At 57.7% G+C, this 21,278-nt stretch overlaps 2 protein-coding genes across 3 annotated transcripts in view; one reads left to right on the top strand and one right to left on the bottom strand.

The window, feature by feature from the left end:
- The window catches only part of Cfd (complement factor D (adipsin)), a 5,706-nt gene extending 2,127 nt beyond the window's left edge, over positions 1–3,579 (top strand). Inside the window, exons 4-5 of the mRNA XM_005406171.2 lie at positions 2,308–2,368; positions 3,426–3,579. Of these exons, the coding sequence (XP_005406228.1) occupies positions 2,308–2,368; positions 3,426–3,579 (215 nt within the window). The remainder of the gene's footprint in view (positions 1–2,307; positions 2,369–3,425) is intronic.
- Positions 3,306–20,107, bottom strand: Med16 (mediator complex subunit 16). 2 transcript variants are annotated; one of them, XM_005406014.2, is made up of 15 exons: positions 19,965–20,107; positions 18,468–18,633; positions 17,460–17,567; positions 17,192–17,361; positions 14,789–15,220; positions 13,815–13,920; positions 10,969–11,124; positions 9,547–9,758; positions 9,213–9,419; positions 7,693–7,903; positions 5,779–5,912; positions 5,202–5,394; positions 4,709–4,925; positions 3,847–3,930; positions 3,306–3,742 (listed from the first exon to the last, which is right to left on the bottom strand). In XM_005406014.2, exons 1-15 carry the CDS (start codon positions 20,040–20,042, stop codon positions 3,616–3,618), a joined length of 2,601 nt encoding a protein of 866 aa, XP_005406071.2. In that variant the 5' UTR covers positions 20,043–20,107; the 3' UTR covers positions 3,306–3,615. The 2 variants fall into 2 exon arrangements, with proteins under 2 accessions (XP_005406071.2, XP_005406073.1); XM_005406016.2 differs by lacking the exon at positions 19,965–20,107 and adding an exon at positions 19,732–19,785.
- Between the last annotated feature and the right edge of the window lie 1,171 nt (positions 20,108–21,278).

Here is a 21,278-nt window from a genome sequence, read left to right as displayed (position 1 = left end):
TTTTTTTTTTGGTTTTTCTCCGGTACCGGGAACCGAACTCACGACCTTGCGCTTGCCAGGCAGGCGCTTTACCGCTGAGCTAAATCCCCAGCCCCATTGAGTCACTTTCTTGAGGACCTGCTGCCTGCAAGACCCGGAGAGGGGCGGGTTAGGCAGAGGGGCAGGGGAAGACCCATCAGCACAAAACCCGGCGACCTTCTGGGGCTCCGCCACACAGCAGCGCCCTTGCTCTTCCCAGTGGAGAGTGTGAGACCCTGCCCTGGGTACTCTGAGCTGGCCAGTGCAGAGACCCCTGAAATTCTGTAGAAAGCTCAGAACAAAAGTTCAGATTCAAACCGGAGGTGAGTGCTGCTGTGATTACACACTGAGGCTGCAGATAGCGTCCAAGAGTAGCCACACCCGTGGGGACTCTATGGGTCACGACAGCCTTGGACCACGGTTTGTCCGCTAGAGGTGATGAGGCAAACAAGCCGAGGTCCAAGGCTGGGCGCTTCCCTCTTCCTGAGAAGCCACCAGGGCCCAGCGCCTAAACCTGGCCCTCAGGAGCTGCTCAGGGCTCTCCGCGTGTGGAGACCATGGTCTGAGAGGTGACCTCGTGCTCCATGGGAAATCTGTGTACGGACCTGGAACCATGATGCTGTCCCCTTGACCACCTTCATGCACAAGCCTTCGCTGAGCACCTGCGCACTGTGAGCTTGGGGTGGCTGAGCAACAGAGCATTATTTGCTGGGTTGCCTCTTAACAGGAACGAGGCCAGCTTCGGTGTGTGCACAAATTCCTTGTGTAATTGCTTTTTTGAGACAGAGTCTAGCTATGTAGTTTAGCTTGATCTTGAACTATGTAGCCCAGGCTGTCTTGAACTTTTGGTTCCTGCCTCAGGTTCCTGAGTACTTGGGCCCCCAGGTGTGCGCCACCACACCTAGCTTTAAAGGGAATTTTTGCCCAGGTACAGTGGCACATGCCTGTAATCCTAGCACTTGGGAGGCTGAGGCAGGACGATCAATGCAAGTTCGAGGCCAGCCTGGGTTACACAGTTCAAGGCCTGAACTATATAGCCAGATCCTGTTTCTGTATCACTTACTTGCACATACACAAAGAAATTTTAGATAACAATGGATTTTTTTTTTTTTTTTTTGGTGTTTACTGAGTCAGGGTCTCACTATGTGGTTTAGGCTGGCCTTGAACTCACTGTAGTCCTGGCTGGCCTTGAATTCAGCAATCTTCCTGCCTCACCCTCCTGAGTGCTGGGATTACAGGCATGCACCATCACACCCAGCAACAATGGATGATGTTTATACTTTAGGATGTATGTAGGAAATGCTTCATTTATTTCAAATTCAGGTTCTGCAGGGTGCCCTGCACTGTATGGGACAGCACTGGGGTCAGTGATGCGGCCCCAGGTGCAGTACTGCCCGGCAGGAGACATGTCTTAAGTACAGTGCTCCCTGCCTGCAAGCCCTATTTTATCATCATGGAACTGGAGCAGCTTCTGTGATCCAAACAAAGGAACCCGAGGCAATGGGGAGCCCTCTGACGGGGCAGCTCCTTCTTGCCATCAGCCCACACATCTAATGGCTCTCAGTCACGCATCGGCTTGGTCAACACCCTAGAGACAGGAAGGACAGGAGCCACCTCTCCGTGTGCCCCTGGGGACAGGCTGGGCCATGCGGGCAGGATGAGCGTGCTGGACAGGGCGGCCGGCCGACGCCACTCTGTGTGGGCCCAACCCCACTTGCCCACAGGAAGTCAGGACTCGGGGCGCTGAGGGGGGCTGTCCCAAGTTCTGACCCTTGCGTCTATGAGCTGGGGTGGAGGGTGGGTGGTATGTGGGGCTTCATACCTACTCAGCTCCCAGACTGCTTGGGCATTTTCAGCCCTGTGCTGTGGTCAGTGAGAGCCACAGAGGGCTCTGGAGGAGGAGGCAGTGCCAAAATGTGGCTGCAAGGAGTGCTGGGGACCATCTTCTAAGCCTGGCCTCTGGCAGCTGAGAAATGTGCCAAGGGACACATGTCCGACTTCCCTACTGTGGACCCCAGGAGTAGAACTGTGCAGAAATAAGGCCGTCATGAGCCCCACGGAGGGGACATGGAACAAACGTCCCAGACCACCTACCTCATCTTGGCCTACAGAACGTTCCAGAAGCTGCCCACAGTGGCTATCCCCAACACGTGATCTGTCCCTGGTCCCACCCGGCCAGCTTGTCTATGGTGGGAGGAGCTTCCCAGTGACCCATCCCAAAGCGGGGATGCCAGGCCTGGCGGCGTGAGGGCCAAGGAGTGAGGCTGCTTCCTGTCGGCCTTATGGCAGCGGGTGCCTATTGCACAATTGCCACTCCTGATGGGCGTGACCTCAGACCCACACAGGAAAGGTAAAGCAACAGCGTGCTATCAAGGGAGGCATGGTGACAGGATCTTTGTAAAAGGCTGAGAAAAACTTGCTGTGATTGGAAGTTGAGGCCTTTGCCTCACACACCTGCTCACATACCTGTCCCCAAGGTGAGCCAGCCGTGCCACACTCAGGTGGGAACAAAGGTGCCCAGCACTTCCTTTTTTTTATTTCTTGTCTTTTTGAAACAAGGTCTCGCTATGCAGTTCAGGCTGACCTTGAGCTCACTTTGTAGCCCAAGCTGGTTGGTCTTGAACTCACAAAGATCCTCCTACCTCAGCCTCCCGAGTGTTGCGATTACAGGCGTGCACCACCATGCCCGGCTAGCCCAGCACTTCCTGATACACCTGGCCCCGTCACCTCACCAGACTCCACTGCCTGTGGCTCTGGGGTGCCAGCTGCCCAGCCTCACACTGGCCCACGCTCAGACACAGCTTGGCACCCGGCGCCCCTGCGACAGCAAGCGTGGTGCTCTGTGGGGAGCTGGCTCTGCAGGCGAAATAGCAACCAAGTACTGCGTTCCAGGCAGGGCGTCCGCAGCAGCCCTTCTGCCTGGAGCCTGCAGGGGACCGCGACGTAAGTGGTGACAGTGCTTGTAGTAGCGCAAGGTCGGACCCTGGGGAACCAGGACTGAGCTTCAGAGACACAGGGCGGTGGGGGGCAGAGGAAGACAAAGGCGAAGCGAGGAGGGGACACACGAAAAGGCCCGCCACCCCCGCCCCTCTGCTCCTGGCACACACCGGGTGCTGCTGCAGGCAGGGCTGACTGCGCAAGTGGGCGACCCTGGCCCGGGACACAGAGACGTGGCCTGCGCTGACCCTGGGGCTGGGGGCCCAGCGTGGACTGTGGTGGCCACAGTTTAGTGGGCCAGGCCCCAGGGTGAGGATGGGCTCTGCAGGCACAAGAGGGAAACTGAGGCATGTGGCTGCGCACCAGGCATGTTCTAAAGGGGAATGTTACAAAAAAATGAAAAAATAAAGGGGAATGCAGGGGCCTGATCAGAGCCCCCTCCTTTTTTTTGACCAAGCCGGTCTCACCAGGTACCCCACGCTGACCTGCAGCTTGCGGCCGTCCTCCCGCCTCAGCCCCTCGGTGCCGGAGCTACTCACGCGGGCGGGCGGGGGCTCGGGGCCCTCGGGCAAGCTTCCTGGGCCGGCGGGAGAGAGACCTACAGCCCCGCCTGCTGTGGCCTAGTCTGGGCATGACTGTCCCGTGGGCCGGCGGGCCGGCTCAGGAGTAGCTGACCGGCATTTTCCGCCACAGCCCCCCACACAGGCAGTTTTTGGTCCAGCGCTGCTCCCACTGCTTCACTGCGGTCGTCTTGTTGGGGGACTTGAGCATGGTGACGCAGCCACACCTGGGGACAGGTGAGTGGGAATGGCTCACGTGACCCCACAGCAGCCCCGCCCAGAATGGTCACACTCCGCGGGCCACGCCCACCAGGAGGCCGCCGCGCAGTACCTGGCGCAGGCCTTGCAGTCCTCCGTGGGGTAGGTGCCCAGGTGCAGCCTCCGCAGGTGGTCAATCCTGGGCTGGCCCGGAACCCTGGGGAGAAGAAGGGAGGGCGTGAAGGGCGGGCGTAGGGCAGCCGGGACAGGGGCCTCTGTGGCAACGATGGATCGTGTCCTTCCGCAACTGTCCTTGGTGCCTCTGGAACCGTCCCAGCACCAGGCCAGTAGGGACCGCTGGGGCACCCTGTAGCTGGAGCGAAAAGAAGCCTGGCATGGTCCTTGGTGCTATAAAAATGTGAAAGTAACCTTTTTTTCAGCACTCTGCATTGAATCCAGAGTCTTTGTTTATTTATGTATTTTTTTTGTCTTTTTGAGTCACGGTCTTGCTATGCAGTTCAGGCTGGCCTTGAATTCACTTTGTAGCCCAGGCTGGTCTCAAACTCACAACAATCCTTCTGCCTCAGCCTCCCGAGTGCTGGGATGACAGGCGTGCGCCACCACAGTAAGATGCAATTGCACTGAGGCTGCTTCCCTGCTGCTAAGACAGGGTGGCCAGACCCCACCCTCAGGACAACTGTTCAGTGAAGGTGATGTCAGCAGGCCTGGAGGGCACACCCCTGTGGTGCTGGGAGAGGCTGTGCAAAGGCCCTGTTGCCACGGGAAGAAGAGAGCCCAGTGGTGGAGCCCAGGGCCTGGTGCATGCTAGGTAAGCACTCACCACTGAGCCCAGGCCCAAAGGAGAAGATTCGAGGGGGAGCAGTGGGGCACAGGCCCTGGGGCAGCGTGCAGGAGGCGGGCATGTGTACATGGGCACGCGTACATGGGCACACAAGTGCGTGGCTGCTCGGAGACCCAGGTAGGGCAGGACGTACCTGGCCAGGCCGTCCAGCTGTGAGGCGGGGGCGTTGCTGGGAAGCGTGGGAGCCTTGCCAAAGTGCAGGCGCATGGGCTGCTTGGGCTGCAGGCGGCTGACCAGCCCATCACTGACGGGCAGCCAGTCTAGTGTGGGCACCAGCAGCTGGCTGGGTAGCAGGCAGCACTCATCCACCAGGGCCTCGTCCGGCTCGCTCGCTGGCCCTTCCTCACGGCCTGCAGGGAGGGGATATTGTTACATGTGGTGGCCAGCCTGAGACCTCACCCACTGCCCACTGGGACAGACCTGTGCAGGGCACCATGGGGCACGAGGTCTAGGGCAAGCTCTGGCCTGCTTTGCTGGGAAGTCCCTCCTGGTCTCTTGCCCCACTGACCTTTCTGAAACAGGGACCTGAGCTGTTTCTGCCTACAGGATCTTATCCTACAGTAGGGGGAGCCCACCAGGGCTTGTATTTTGGTGGGGAGGTGAAAGCAGAAGGCAGGGTGCCTCACAGCATATCCAGAGCTTGGTGAGCAAGCGGAATAGCAGGGACATGCTGTCCTGTGAGTCCGATGTGGCTGTGTACACAGGCAGGCAGCTGGGCTTCAGCAGGCCCCAGATGCGGATGACCACCATCAGCTCCCGCAGCATGCCCAGCGACGTGCCATCCCTCAGGAAGCTGTGGCCTGGCCGCAGCGGTGAACCCTGCAAGGCAGTAGTCACACTGAGCATGCAGTCCCGGGGACAGTGGCTACCCCCGGCAGGGGGTGCGTGGGGGCCAGGGACATGCCCAGAGACTGCCTGGTCAATGTACATGGAGCGAGGTCCTGGTGAGGCTGACCCCGACATGTGCAGGAGGGCAGCCAGATTCCCAAACTGTGTCCCCATGGCTGGGATTTCAAAGTCCTGAGTGCTCCCCCTCCAGCCCCCGCAACAGGTGAGGGGAGGAAGAGGGAGTAGAGGGGAGGGGAGGAAGAGGAAGGGAGAGGGACCTTGGTTGGAAAGGTGATCAAGGGGCGTGGCTAGGCTGAGGGGAGCGCCACAGGTGGGTGGGGCTGAAGGCGGGGCGAGGGGGCTGCGCATGCGCACCTGGTTGGGCAGGCTGGCCAGCAGGTAGAGCACGAAGTCGCCCACCCACTGGAGGAGCTGCTGCAGCGCCTGGAGTGTGTTCGTGTCCAGAACAAACTCCTCCGTCTTGAGGTTGAGCATGACCTTATCAATGTCTGAAAGGGGACAAGGACGGTGGTCAGGGTGGTGGGGACTCCACGGTATATGCAGCTGTGCACACAGGGGTGCTGGGGTTCTTCAACCTGCACGGATGGAGCACACCGAGTTCTGGCCCTGGATAGGTGCCCAGCACCTATCAGACACCCAGCAGATGCCCCGGATGGAGTTCGGGATGGCAACAAAGAACTAGGAGCGCAGGCACCGGATCCTGCCAGGGAAGCACTGGATGAGCCCCCGTGCCTGTGCGGAAGGGATAATTAAACAGCTGTGAAAAAGGCACCAGGAAAAGAACGCTGTGAGGAAGTGCTCTGGGCCCAGTCCCACACACAGGCCTGGGTGTCCCCGTGTGGAAGAAGATAGCCTGGAGACACTGCCTCATGTTCCTTCCAGAGTTGGGGACAGAAGTTGGCCAGGGCAGTCCCATGCTGCTTCCTGCCAGCCCGGTGGGGAGCACAGTCCCTTCACGCCTGGCAGTGTCCCCTCTGGACAGCAAGGGACAGGCCAGGCTGGACTCCATGTGCCCCTTTTCCCAGAGGCTCCAACTCCCACGCATACATGTAGACAGAGAAACTTTAGCATGTATGAGCTTTAGCTTTGGTGGTGCTGGCATGAACTCGGGGCCTCACTCACACCCCTGGGAAGGGGCCACCACTGGGCCACACCCCAGGCTGAGCAATCTGTGTGCTGGGCTACTGCTTACCACCAAGCTACACCACAGCCCTTTTTTATATTTCTCATTTTCAGACAGGGTTTCATGAAGTTGCTCAGGCTGGCCTCAAACTCTTGCTCTTCCTGCCTCTGCCTCCAGAATAGCTGGGATAACAGGTCAGGCGGAGCTACTGACCTGAGATAGAATCTGAATTTTTATATAAATTTTTATTTTGAAACAGAGTCTGGGTATATACGTGACTGGCCTTGAACTCATTATGTAGCAAGGCTGGCCTTGAACTTGCAGCAATCGTCCTGCCTCAACCTCCTGAGTACTGAGACCGTAGGTGTGCAATGCCATGCCTGGCTTTATGTAATTCTTTTCCTCTTAGTACTGGGAGTTGAATTTATGGCCCCCACCATCTTTTCATTTTCATTTTGAGACAGTTTCCCAGGTTGGGCTCTGGTGTGGCTGTGTCGGGACGTCCCCCAAAGCCTCATGAGGTCGTAGGTAGGGCTTTTCAGAGTTGGCTGGATCTCGAGTATATGATGCTGGGATTAAGGGTGAGAGGTTACTACATCCGTCCACTGATTGGGTTGGCACTGTCCTACAGTAGCCCAGATACAGTAAGAAAGGGGAAGAAACAAAGTACTACAGTCACTCGACCTGCTCCTTCGCTACTTTGTTGCTTTGCTCCCTTCTGCTAAGAGCTGGTTCTCCTCTGCCCTGCCTGCCATGCCTCCCTGGCTTGGGCCCAGCCAATGATGGGCTGAAACCGCTACAAACTGTGACCTAAATAAAGCTTCCCTCCTTTAACTTTGGGTGTTGGGTACTTTGTCTCAGCAACCTGTAAAGTAACTAAGAGAGGCTCGAACTTGGGATCCTCCTGCCTCAGCCTCCCAGAGTACTGGGATGCCATGCCTGCATCACCTCACCCTTGGAACCTGAATTTTTGAAGGAAAAATCAGAGTGGAGCCAGAGTGGAACTCTGCTCTGCTGTCTAGATGGAGTGTCCCGAGCAGCTCTCTTGGGGTTTGGTCCAAACACCTCCCGTACACCTGGGTAACCTGCAGCGGGACCCGAGGAGCTGTCACAGACCAAGCCCAGGGGCCCCAGGCTCCACCCACCCAAGTCGGTGGTCTTGGCGCACATTTCGGCCAGCCGGTCGCCAGGGCTCTTGTCAGGCGTGTTGAGGAAGTGGGGGCGCAGCAGGGACTTGAGGGTGGAGCTGATGGCTACGAGGAAGAGCTTGGTGTGGTAGTCACACACGCGTGTCACTGTGCAGGGCGACAGCCTGCACAATGAGGCCTTCATAGCCAGGATCCGGGTGGAGAGGACCTGGGGGAGGGGACAGGGAACAAGAGGTTGGAGGGTCGGGGGCACCACCCGGCCCGATCAGTGGAGCACTGGCTGTCTGCATGAGACATGGAGCCTCACTAGCCTTAGGGCTGAATGTACAGCAAGAAGACTTGCAACCCTCCTGCCTCAGCCTCTTGTGTAGCTGGGATGATGAGCATGCACTGCCACACCTGCTTTAAAAGACTGCTTCTAAAGCACAAAGGTGCTGGTACTGTGGGGCTCGGTAAGTGTGGGTCTCATTGTCCTGATCAGCTGTGAACCCCAACTAGGCACCCAGCCACATTTCCAGTACCCTCACAATGCACAACCTGGTGCCTCTGCTATCAGGTCCCCAGCAGGTGGGACCTGTGCCCCCACATAGCATCTTCCCTCTGCTTACCGCAGGTCTAGGCCCATCCCAGTGTTTAGACTGCAGCCGCCAGCCACAGGGGTGGTTTCGGGGACCCTGGGGGACTATGGGTGTAGTCACACGGTCAGTGGGTTCTCCTCCCTTCTGCTTTCAGCCTTACATTTTCCCTGCTGTCACAATGGCTGGGCCCTGAGGGCACAGCTGCACAGCCTGACCTCAGACCCGCTGCATTCTGGACAGCAATGTGGAAGGAACCCCGGGGGTGGGAGCTGAGCTGGAAGGTCCAGGTGGACTTGACTCTCATGGGAAGGGTTTTGCTGCTGTACGGCAAGCTTTAAATCAAGAGTGAAGGGCTGAGGGTGTAACTAGTGGTGAGCCCTTGCCTAGCATGCGTGAGGCCAGTATCACTACCAAAAATTTTTTTTGAGACAGGGTTTCCCTGTGTAGTTCAGGTTGCTAGCCTTGAACTCACTATGTGAGTCCAGTTGGTGATCCTCCTGCCTCAGCCTCCTGAGTCCTGGAATTACAAGCATGTGCCACCATACCAGCAAAAATTAATTTTTGAGACAGGGTCTTGGTAAGTCACTAAGTTTTCCAGGTTGGGGTCCAACTTGAGATTCTCTGCCTTCAGCCTCCCAGAGTGCCGGGCTAACAAGTATGCACCACGGTGGGTGCCTACAAGTAAAATTTTTAAAAGATCTGCAGCAGGTTGGAGCCTCTATACCTCACATAACCTCACCTGTCCCACACTGAAGACTCCCAGCTCACCTGCTCAGTGGGGGCCTGCACCACCTTGCCTGGCCTTCACGCTCTTGGGCCAGCCCCACCCCATGGCCTCCTCTGTCCAGCTGCCCCTGCGCCCATGGTCTCACCTGTCCGGGCTGAGCCCCCCCCACGTTCCTGGCCCCCACACCCGGCACTCTGCGCCCGGCCCCGCACCTGCTGCAGCGCCGCCTTCTGGCGCGTGTACTCCTCGTGCAGCCGCTCCACCAGGCTCTGCACCATGCCGGGCTGCACGTGCAGCAGGATGTCCCACCAGTCGTAGCCGGTCACCATGCAGTACTCCAGCAGGAAGAGCAGGTGCCGCAGCGCCAGGCCCACCTCCAGCGCGTGGCCCATGGAGGGCGAGATGCGCAACATGCTGAGCTGCGGGGCGAGACGGACGCACAGCTCGAGGGGAGAGGGCGCACAGGCGGGTCCCTGCCCCAGGGACGGCCAGGTGCCAGGGTCCCCCAACCGCCCCTGCCAGTCCCCACCACAGGGCGATGCACACCTTCCCGTGGTTGTCGATGCCCACCAGGGCCAGGGAGGTCCAGGACAGCTGCATGGCCTTGAAGTGCACGGCAGGGCCGGCGGCCCGCGAGCGCTTGATGGCCGGCTCGTCCACGGAGCGTGGTGTAGCCGAGCTGTAGAAGACGGCCATGGTCTGCAGCGACAGCCGGTGCACAATGTGGACGCTGCCGTCATGGAAGGCCAGGGCCAGCCCTGTGGGGACGTGCGAGGTCAGGGTGGGGGAGGGCTAGATGCCGGCGGCTATGGGCATCAGCTCTGGACCCCAGAGTCAGGGGTTGCCCACGGGGGAGTGGGGGAGGTAGCCCCCTGGGTCCAGCAGCCCCTCAGGAGCTGCTCTCGCCATGTCTTCTACTTTCAGAACCCTAAAACCAGGTGGCTTCAGGCCCCACCCCCAATGCCCCCGCACCAGGCTGTCCTGTCTGATATGGGATAAGGGTCGGGGGTTGTTCTCGATGAGGAACCCAGGGGCCCCTCAACACAGGCAAGCGCCTTGCAGCTGGACCAGGGCTCAGCAAAGTGAGGGCGGCTGAGCACCCAAGGCTGCTGGAGCCTAGGGGTGGTGGCAGGGGCGGGAGGCAGGGAGACTGATGGCTCCCACCAACACTTCTACAGGTCTCGAGAAAAACAAACGATTTGCTCCAACTTGACCCTGCTTCTCAGTGGGGCAGACAGGTCTCAGGCCCAAGGGTCTAGCACTGAACAGAGGACCAGGCTGTCCGTGGAGGTAGTGAAAAGGCTGGAGCACCAGGAACATGTAAAAGGTTTCCGGGCCAAAGACTGACTGTCTGCGCCCTTCTCTGCAGGTTCGCAATAAAAGGTCCTGAGCCAGCCGGGTGCGGGGTGACATGCCTGTCATCTCATCACATAGGGAGGCTGAGGCAGGAGGATCGAAAGTTAGAGTCCCGCCTGGGCAACTCAAGACACTTGATGAGACCCCACGTGCAGCCCTGTCTCAAAACTAAAAATACAAAAGGGGCCAGGAGATGTAGCTCAGTGTGAAGGCTCTCGATTTGATTTGCAGTACCACACACACACAAAGGCCCTGAGCCTAGCGTGAATTTTGACAGATGTTCTTTCCAATGAACTGGCAGAGAGCTGGGGGATCAGCCTGAGTGCAGACAAACCCCAGTGCCTTACAGTTGAGCAAACGGAGGCACATCCTGGGACCTGGGACCAGCACCATGGCTGCTAAGTGCCACCACCTGGGAAGGACTCATCCCGGCACTACTGATCTACAACCACTCTTGGCATATGAAGGAGCGCAGCTGTGTCCGCAGGCTCACTGCCCTCTGAGCTCCTTCATCCCGAAGCCCTGCCAGGGAGCCGGGCTCCCACCACCTCCAAGTCCCACCCCCATGAGACCTGCCGAGAGCCATGCTGGCTGCTTCTGAGAGCCGCATACCAAGGCCGGGGTAGAACTGGGTGTCGCTGGCCACCTTGAGGTCAGTGTTGGTGAGCGAGATGGGCAGCTTGGGCAGCGCCACGGCCGACACACGGTCCAGGTCGTTGGTGGCTGAGAGGATCCGCCATTTGAGGATCATGGGCTGTTTGTCACCAACTGGAACATTGTGGGGCAGGAACACAGGAGGCAACACCAAGGAGGGAGACGACAAGGCTGTCACAGCACCCTGCAGGGCACGGGCCGCCCCATGCCTTCCCTGGCCCCCAGTCCTACCCATCCCCGCTCCCACCCAGGAGGCGGACCCAGGGCTGACAGCACCAAACACCACTGGCCGGCGGGCTCAGGGTGGGCATGCGACCCAAGGCTGGCCCCTGGGACTCAGCCCTGGCCTTGCTTCTTTCCAGATGGGACCCAGGGCACTTGATCACTGAGCTGCACTCAAGCCTTTCCATCGGTTTTTTTATTTGTTTTTTGAGACATGGTCTTGCTGTATAGCTCGGCTGCCCCTGAATTCACTACGTAGTCCAGGCTGGCCTTGAACTCACAGTGATCCTCCTGCCTCAGCCTCCTGAGTGTTGGGATTACAGGCATGCGCCACCATGACGGGGTGTCATTTTTTTTTTGAGCCAGCATCTTCTAAGTTGCCTAGGCTGAGCTTAAACTTATAATCCTCCTGCCTCAGCTTCCTGGGTAGCTGGAACTGCAGATGTGTGCCATGGCACCTGGCCAGCTTTGGGATCAATTTCACACAAACCAAGAGGGTGTGAGCTGGTGGCGGGGCCGTTCTCCTGTTCCCTGCTGGGGCCAATTCCTCAGAGCAGTGCCGTGCCACCTAGATCCAGACTTCCCTCCTGGCCTCCAGCCAGTTGGAGATGAGATTTCTGTTACTCATCACCTGCCCCCCGAGGAGGCTGTGCGGGTCTACGGCATGGTCCGGCCCTACACCCTCAGGAGACAAAGCAGCAGCTTCCACAGGTGGCCTTCAGTTTTCCAGCATCTAGGCTTGGCCAGTGGGGGGCCAAGTGCCCCAAAAATGACATGACTGAAACTTGGAAAGGACAGGGAGTTGGGACAGCCGGCAGCTGGTCAGGACCCGGGGAAGGAACAGCAGCTGCCCAGCCGCAGCCTGGCCCAAGGCCGCTGCTCCCAGCCTCAGGGTTCCATGATAGAAATGATACGCAGTGCCCTCTGTCACCCAGCCCTGATCTCCTTCACACCTGCCCCAGCCCCAAAGAACCCCAGCCAGCATCTTTCTCCAGAAGAAACTAAGACCTGGAGTGGCTGAGGCCATCTGCCCTGGGGCACTCTGTGTCTCTCTGGAAGACAGGGGACACAGCGTGGTAAGTGTGCAGTGCTACCGCCAGGGCCGGGCCTTAATGACCTACATCCTGCTCCTCACCCCAATGCCGGTCATGGCCGCCAGCCCCGACCCACAGGTCAGCTGTGAGTGGGCTAAGCACCAGGAGGAGGGTGGCAGCAGGGGCTGGCGAGGGCACGGGGGCAGGAGGAGCTTGGCAGAGGCTGCGCCCTGGATCTGTGAGGTTTCTCAGGGGTGATGAGACCTCCCTGCTGCATGAGATGCGGTTTCACTTGTGACAGGTTCCCAGGACCATGCGTGGCGGGTGGCTGGAGGAGACAAGGCAGAAAAATAACCCAGCAAGGGGCGGGGACATATGATCTGGCTGCAGGGGAAACTGCCACCATGAGTAGGAAAGGGCCAGTGGCCGTCTGAGCCCCGCAGAGACCCCAGCCCGGTGGACCCGCCTGCTATTTGGCCAAGATGGCAGAGCCCGGAGCCTGGTGACTCAAGATGATGTGGCCCAGGAAGGGGCGACCTCAGTTCTCTCCACTTTAATTGCTCCCGGCCACAATGGGCAGTTTATGTAACCTCCTCCGCAGGCTGGACCCGAGGGGCCTCTTGACCTGAGCTCATTAGCGGCTTCCGATTGGCCCTCCCCTGCTCTCGGACCACGCCAGGGCCCATTAGCACTAATGGCAGCAGGCGCTTTCATCTGAGCATCTCCCCGGGGGTGGTGGGGGGGAGCTGCACAGCCTCCACTGGATTGAAATCCAGAGGCTTCTCAGGAGGTTCTGGGAATCCAGTGGGAATTAAATGGGTTTTAAGAATTGAGTGGCTTTAGATCTGGGCACAGAGGGGACTTAGGAGCCCGAGGCAGGAAGAGCCCCTCGAGTTTGAGGCCCACATGGGCTACACAGTGAGTTCAAGGCAAGCCTGAAAGACACAGTGAAACCCTGCCTCAGTGAATCAAAAATAAAAAAAGAACTGAGTGGCCTTAAGGGTAGAGTTGGGGGGTGGGATCATCGCTCTTGAAAGGGCAAGGAGAGCAGACGCTGCTACAGACATGAGCCAGGGGTGCACATCCTTGGCAAACCCAGTCAGCTCCCCGGGCTTCCCTATGGAACCAAGGTTTCTGGAAGATTCCACCTAGTTTAGAATATGGCATTACCCTGTGGTCCCTGCTGTGAGCACAGCCTTTCTCAGCCTCTTCCGCTCACAGCCTCACCCCAGGACCTTGGCACAAGCTGTGCCCTGGACCGGACACCCGCTGCCCGCAAGAAGCACAGGACTGCCCACCTGCTGGGTGACCCAGGCAAGCAACTCCTCTCTCTGAGCCTGTTTCCCTGTCCTCTGTAGCCAAGGGTGAAACAGCCCTGAGTACAAGGAGGATGGAGGGGAACAGATAAATATACACAAATTAAAAGCTAAGCGGCTGTCTGGGCCGTGGCTTGGGGGCAGAGCCAGCGCTCGGCTGCGCGAGCCCTATGTTCCATCCCTGCCACTGGCACCCCAAGACCCCAGGCCCCGGAGGGCGGCGGGGACTCACCGGCAGGCGCGATCTGCTGGAAGATGTTGTTCACCGGCAGCCCCTCCTTGCGCAGGGACCAGCACTCCACCAGGCTGCTGGTTGGGCTGGACGCGCACAGCAGCACCTGTGTGTGCGTGCGGGGGCGGGGGGTTGGCGGTGGTGGCTTGTGAGACGGGGACCTGGCGTCCTCGTGTCCCCTCCCCGACCTGTGTGAGCTGTGGGACCCCAGCAAGAAGCTTCCCCTCCAGGGCAGCACTGTGTCCTCTCTTGAGTGAAGCCATACCAGATGGCAGATGTCACCGCGAGGGGGCCCTTCCCAGTAGGAAAGATGGGGACAGAGGGAAACACACCGAGGGAAGGGAGATGCCTGGGGCCTTAAGGATGCGTGGGAGCACTGGGACCCCGGTGATGTGCTGTGGTGGGCTGAGTAACAGCCTCAAAGACACATCTGTCCTAGTGGGATGGTGGCCCATGCCTGTCACCCCAGCACTTGGGAAACTGGGGCAGGAAGACTACCACGAGTTTGAGGCCAGGCTGGGCTCCACAGTGAGTTTAAGGCCAACCTGAATTACACAGGGAGACCCTGTTTCAAAAAGAAACAAAACAGGGGCTGGGGATTTAGCTCAGTGGAAAAGCGCCTGCCTGGCAAGCGCAAGGTCGTGAGTTCCTGGTACCGGACAAAAACCAAAAAAAAAAAAAAAAAAAAAAAAGAAACAAAACAGAAACAAAAATGAAAGAAACACTGTCCTAACCCCAGGGGCGGGAGGACATGTCACCTCCCACAGCAAAAGGATTCTGCTGGTGCTGGACTCAGTGACGGACCTGAGAGGGGGTCATCCCAACTGCCTTGCCCAGGGTCCCCGAGCGGGCGCGGCTCTGCAGGTAGAGGGAGGGGGCACAAGTCGAGGGTGCGGTGCCTCTAAGAGCCGGGGCGGGGTCTGGGGTTCTCCCCAAGTGCAGGCCTCAGACCCCAGGCCTGGGGAGGTGCCCACCTGCTCGGACATGTCGCGCGCCAGGAACTTGAGGTGGGTGATGGCAGGGAAGCGGTCCTTGCGGTGGGGGTCGGTGGTGCAGCGCATGAAGAGGGAGGGCAAGATCTCGGTGTCGATGCGGCACTTCTCACTGACCACGCTCACGCACACCTTGTAGAACTGCACCGGCAGCGCGCTGCTGCCGTCCGCCGTGGCCACCACGATGTTGCCACCGCCTGTGAAGGCGATGTCGGCCAGTGCCGCGCGGCCGCGCAGCCGGCACAGGCTCTCGGTGGATGTCAGCACCTGCCCGCTGGGTTTCAGGAGGGACACGGTGACCAGCCCGCTGACCGTCACGGCAATCCAGCCCTCCATGGGCTTGCCGCCGAAGAGGGTGAGCGAGGGCGAGAACTTCACACGCGAGAACTTCTCGCTGAAGCTGGAGGCGCCCGACTGCAGGGGAGGAGGGACGAGGGGCCGCTTAGCCTCTGGGTCAGCTGTAGGAGTCTGACGCCCCTACGCCCCAGGACGTGGCAGAAGCAGCATGGTGCAAGGCAGACCTGAGCTCAAACACGGTCTCACACCCACGGCGCCACCTGAGGTAGGCCTCTCCTCTTTTCTTTTTTTTTTTTTTTTTTTTTGGTTTTTCTCCGGTACCTGGAACCGAACTCACGACCTTGCGCTTGCCAGGCAGGCGCTTTTGCTGCTGAGCTAAATCCCCAGCCCCTCCTCTTTTCTAATATCCAAAAAATGATTTTCTTTTCCTTTTGCAGTACTGCGGATTGAACGCAGCACCTTTGTACTGAGCTCCATGCCCAGCCCTTTTTATTTTTTATCTTGAGACTGCATCTTGCTAAGTTGCAAAGCTGCCCAGGCTGGGCTTGAACTTGCGATACTCCTGCCTCAGCCTCCCTCGGTGCAGGGATGACAAACGTGTGCCATGGCACCTAGCTAAGAATAAAGCTTTTACTCTGGAGGGCCATGGTAAAGATACGGTTCCTGGAGGGATGGACAGCAGTTGTCATGACATCTTTCCATAAAGGGCCAGAAACTAGGTGTTTTCAGTCCCAGGGCCAGGCTGTCCCTGTCATGGCTACCTGGCTTTGTCTCTGTCTTTGTAGGGCAGAAGCTGGAGAGGGCAGACAGCAGGGCATGGAGGGTGAGCAGCTGTGTGCCAGGAAAGCTGCCTTACGCAAATGGGTGAGGGCTCTGTTCAGCCTGAGGGCTGCGGTTCGAGGAGCTCCAAGGGAACCCGTGGGTGCCAGCTGGGGTGGCCAGTAGCCAAATTCCAGCTTAGGTTTATGAAGGTGTGATTTATACACAAAATTCCTTTTTTTTTCTTCCAGCAGTACAGGGCACTGAAATCAGGACCTTGCCCACGTCAGCCCTTGAGGACACCATGCTCAGTGAGAGACGCTAGACACTGGGGACGCACAGTGTGGGCTCCATGGACAGGAAATGCCCAGGACAGGCGACTCCAGAGACAGGAAGTGGACTCGGGGGTGCTGGGCTGGACAGGGGATGAGGGACCGCTTAGGGAGACAGATGGGGCTTCCTACTGGGGCGATGAGATGTTCTAGAAATAGGGGCAGGGAGGGGCGGCACAGCTCTGAGGGTACTAAAAGGCAATGATCTTTACACTGTCTCAGCTGTTTTCAGCCAGGTGTGGTGGTCAGCCCATAATCCCAACCCTCTGGGAGACGAAGGCAGGAGGATTTCAAGTCAGAGCCCAGCTGGCAAGATGCTGTCTAAAAACAAAAAATAAAAAACGATCTGGGGAGTAGCTCAATGCAAAGGCCTGGATTCCATCCTCAGTACCACACACAAAAAAAGTTATTAAATGCAAAATAGACACAAGAAGAACACAAGGGACACCCTCAGAAGGCTCCACTGTGGCCTGAGGGGGACAGAGGCCAGGACACAGGACAGCGTGGGTGTCCCACTGCTGCCTCACCCTGGCTCACACCGAAGCAGCTGAGCCCTGAGGATCACTGGCAGTGATGGAGCTGAGCCCTGGCCGTGTCCCCTCGCCAGATCCCCACCATGACCCTGTCCTCGAGGGGGAACATGCTCATCACAGAGGACTGAAGTTGGGGCTGAACTCGGGGAACCCTTGGCCCTAGCAGCCCCCACCTGTAACTGTGGCTAAACCACAGAATGAGAGGGATATTAGGATGTTACCGAACCATAATGGATTGCAGGGACAGCAGCCATCAGCTAAATAAATGGTCCTTTGGGGACAACAGCCATCTGTTAACTGGTGTCCCAAGAAAACACAGGTGTAAACTCAGAGCTTGATTCTAGGTGTGAACCATGCCCAGAGCTAACAAAACAACCAACACCACTGAGAGTGGGAGAGGAGACAGGCTGGCAGGTGGGCATGCGGGGTACCCGTCTCACTGGCTTGCTCAGGCGGCCACCTACCTTTTCCACATGCAGTGCCAGTTTCACACCATTGTGCAGCCAGGACAGCGCCACGATGGGGTCGCCTTCCACCAGGCTGCCCACACGGCTCTCCCAGCTGTTGGCCAGGTGGTCCACCATGTTCCAGCACTTGATCTGCCCATCTGCGTCAGCCGAGAGCAGCCGGGAGCCTGCGGGGCAGAGCAGCGTCACAGCGTCCCTGGACAGCACACAACATCCAGGAGTCCCGGAGGACCCACTGCTCGGGGACTTGGGGTCCCAGGCTCACCTGACTGGTCCCACTCCAAGCAGGTGATGGCCTCACTGTGGCCCGAGTTGATGGAATGCACATCCCAGGGGTGCTCGGTGTCCAGGATGTGGATCATGCGAGTCAGGTCTGTAAGGGGTGGAGTGTGGTCAGCTCTGCCCCCCTGCGCCCTCTACACCATGCCAGGGCCCCTGGGGTGGTCACAGAACTGCCACTGAGTTGAGGGCCACAGCCAAAATGTAAGGATCTGGCCGTCAATGTGGCTGCAAATGCGCTTTTAAAAGGGGCTCAGGCCAGGTGTGGTGGTACACGCCTGTAATCCCAGCACTCGGGAGGCTGAGGCAGGAGGATCGTTGTGAGTTCAAGACTAGCCTGAGCTACAAAGTGAGCTCAAGGCCAGCCTGAACTGCATAGCGAGACCCAGTCTCAAAATAAAATAAAATAAAATAAAATAAAATAAAAGGGGCACAGAAATCGGGTGTGGTGGCGCACACCTGTCATCCCTGCACTCTGACAGGCTGAGACAGGAGGGTTGCAAATTGGAGCCCAGCCTGCAGAATTTAGTGAGACCCTATCTCAAAATAAAAAATAAAAATGGGCTGAGAATGCAGCTTCATGCAAAGGCCCAATCTCCCATGCCATAAATAGATAAATAAATAAGACACAGAAAATGGAATTGGAGGAAAATGACCCCAAAAGCTCAGAGTGGGCGTCTCTCTGCAAAAAACACCAGGCGGCATCTCTCTCTCATTACCCTGAGCCTCTGCTTTTTGATCCTAACAGCTTGTGTTACCAGAACAATGGCGAGGCTGCCAGCAGGGCGTGAGTCACCAAGTCACTGTGCCCCAGCCCTGAGGTCCCACGGTTGCCTTCACACGGGCAACCCCAGGTCCCAGGCGTGGAACGGCTGACTCTGCTTCCTGGAGATGGGGATGCCGAACCCCTCAAAAGCAGACAGCAAGGGCTTAAGACCCTGACTGCCCATCTCTGAGGGTGCAGGGAGCAGTGGGTGGGTGGGTAGGGACCCACCCTGGTCGTCATTCCGCAGGTCAGTGGTAAAGGCGATCAGGTTGCGGCACGACCAAGCGCAGGCCAGGGGTACCGAGGGGCAGTGGGTGCTCTTGGGCCATCTCTCCCACTCACAGACGTAGGCCAGGTCCATGGTGCCCACTGTGCCCAAGGCAGTCGCTGGCTCCTGTGGAGGGAATTCGGGGATGTGTGCCATGCTGGATGTCCGGATGGAGAGGGCCAAGTCCTTGCCCTTTGGCACCATCGTGTAGGATGGGGACAGGGACTATGCTTTGAGCCAGGTTTTGTTTTTCCAGGCAGGAGGCTGTAGCTTTGGTACAGTGGGTTTACCAGGCCTCATCAGGACAGGCGATGCCTAAGTGTGGCATGAGGACACCTGAAGGGAAGGGTGCTGAGGAGCGCACTGGCCAGTGTAAAGGTCCAGGGGGCTACACCCAGCCTGGACTGTGGCCAGATCAGAGCGTGGGGAACCCAGGCAAGGAAGGCAGGGGGCCGGTCCTGGACCTATGGGTGTCCACCCACAGCCAGGTTGGAGCCAAGAGGGCTGGGAATTTAGGTTTCAGCAGGTCCCTCTGACCCGGCTGTCTAGGAGCAAATCATGGAGGTCGGGGGTGCAGCGGTGGACAGGGAGAGGTCAGTGCCTCAGTGCAGGTGACAAGCAAGGACAGAAGCGGGTCAGAGGAGACGGAGCAATGGACGCCATGTCCATTCTGAGGGAAGAGGGATACACAGCTGAAGGATACACAGCTGAAGCTTTTGGGGGCATGAGGAGCGGTGCAGGAGGGACAATAGATTTCTAGGGACCCGGCATCAACGGGAGAGCGTCTCCCTTCACCTCTGTAGTGCCCAGAGGAAACATAATTACCCCTGACTCATTTCACCCAACGCTCACCCTTGCTTCCCATCCTTCACTTCTCACCCTGTACCCCATGCTTCGCGCTTGCAAGCCCCTTAAACAGCCTTTAGGCCCTGCCCCCAGCACGCTTCCATCTCCAGCCCTCGCCCCAAGTCGCCCTGAGAGTCCCCTGGCCAGCCATAAACTCCCAGGTAGCGTCCAGGGACCCCACACGACCCGTAGGCCCCGCCCCAAGTCATCCTTTGAGCCCCTGGCCCGCCATAAACTCCCAGGTTGCACCCAGGGTCCCCACAAGATCTCCAGACCTCATCCCAACCTCTGCAACCGTCCCAAACACCCTCAGTTCTCTTGGCCCTGCTCCCGGACCCGCAAGATCCTTAGGCCCGCCCCCATCCCCCTCTCCCAGACCTCCGACCCCCAACCCCGGTGGGCATCAGCTCTCACGCCAAGTCCCCGCCCCAGTCCCCGCCCCAGTCCCCGCCCGGCTTCGGGTCGCGTACCCAGGATCCTCTACGGCCAGACCCGCCCCCAGGCCCGTAGGCCACGCCCCCACACCCGTCTGGGCCCGCGGTGCTCTCAGCGGCCGCAGATGCCGTCCGGAGCCCGGCAGACTCCACCGAGCCCCGAAGCTACGTGCCCACCTGGCTGGCACGTGCACCCAGTCGAGCGGGCGGCCGTGGCCCGTACTCGCCCCAGCGGCCCAACTCCGGCGCTGCCATCTTTTCTGTACCAACGAGTCGCCGGAGCGGCACTGGGGCTTCGCAAAGACTTATGGGATGGCGACTGCTCCAGCACGGCTCGACTTCCGGGGTTATTTGCATGTAGAAATTCCCAGCAACCACTGCAGTTTTATATATAGTAGAAAAAAAAGAACATTTTGTGAACTCTGATTAATGAATATGTTTAATTGCTCTACGCTTGGTATTAATAATACGGAAAAAATGTAAGAGCTGCTAAAATTTTTTTAAATAGTGTTCGCCCTAGCTGTAAAAAGATTTATTTTAGGTACTATAAATATCAGATGAGAAGATGTACAGTTTGTGCTCGCTTCGGCAGCACATATACTAAAATTGGAACGATACAGAGAAGATTAGCATGGCCCCTGCGCAAGGATGACACGCAAATTCGTGAAGCGTTCCATATTTTTACTTCCCCTCTCCTAATCTTCACGGGCAGGAAAACTGAGGCTCTGATACATGAGGAACCTTAATTTTGTTATTATTGATGTATACTAATTGCACAAATTAATGGGTTTCACTGTGACATTTTCATACTTTCATAAATCATGCGTTTTAGTCCCTCACCCGCTTCTTCCCCTCGAGTTTTTTTTTTGTTGTTGTTGTTAAGTATTTAGTTTCCACATAGAAGAGAGAACATACTTGTCTAAGTGGCTTATTTCACTTAACATGTCCTGTTCCGTCTGTTTCCGCAGAAGACGTGGTCTCTTTTATGCCTGTCATTGGTTGATGAACATGGGAACCTCGTCCATGACTTGGGCATTGTGAAGGGTGCTGCAGTAACGTACGTATACAAATGGTTCTTTACAGTACTGACTTTCCTTCCTTCTGGTCTCCGCCGAGTAGTAGGGGAGCTGAATCACAAGAGGACTTTTTTTTTTTTTTTTTTTTGTCCTGGGAGTCACACTTATGACCTCAGACTTGCCAGGCAAGCGCTTATGCCGCTGAGCTATGTCTCCAGCCAGGATGACTTTTTTATTTTTATTTTTTGTCTTTTTGAGACAGGGTCACAGGCTGGCCTTGAGCTCACTTTGTAGCTCAGGCTGGTCCTGAACTTGGAACAATCCTCCTGCCTCAGCCACCCCAGTGCTGGGATTACGGGCATGTGCCACCATGACTTTTTTAAAAAGCAGTGCTGGGCATGGAACCAAAACCTTGTGCCTATGAGACAAGCACTAACCACTGAGCTGCACTCCCAGGCTTATTGTGAGATGGGGT

The sequence above is a fragment of the Chinchilla lanigera genome, unplaced genomic scaffold (genome assembly GCF_000276665.1).
Source record: "Chinchilla lanigera isolate Chin_1 unplaced genomic scaffold, ChiLan1.0 scaffold00094, whole genome shotgun sequence".
Taxonomy (NCBI): Eukaryota; Metazoa; Chordata; class Mammalia; order Rodentia; family Chinchillidae; genus Chinchilla; species Chinchilla lanigera.
Note: the sequence above shows the minus strand (reverse complement) of the source record. Positions and strands in the feature narration are given on the sequence as shown.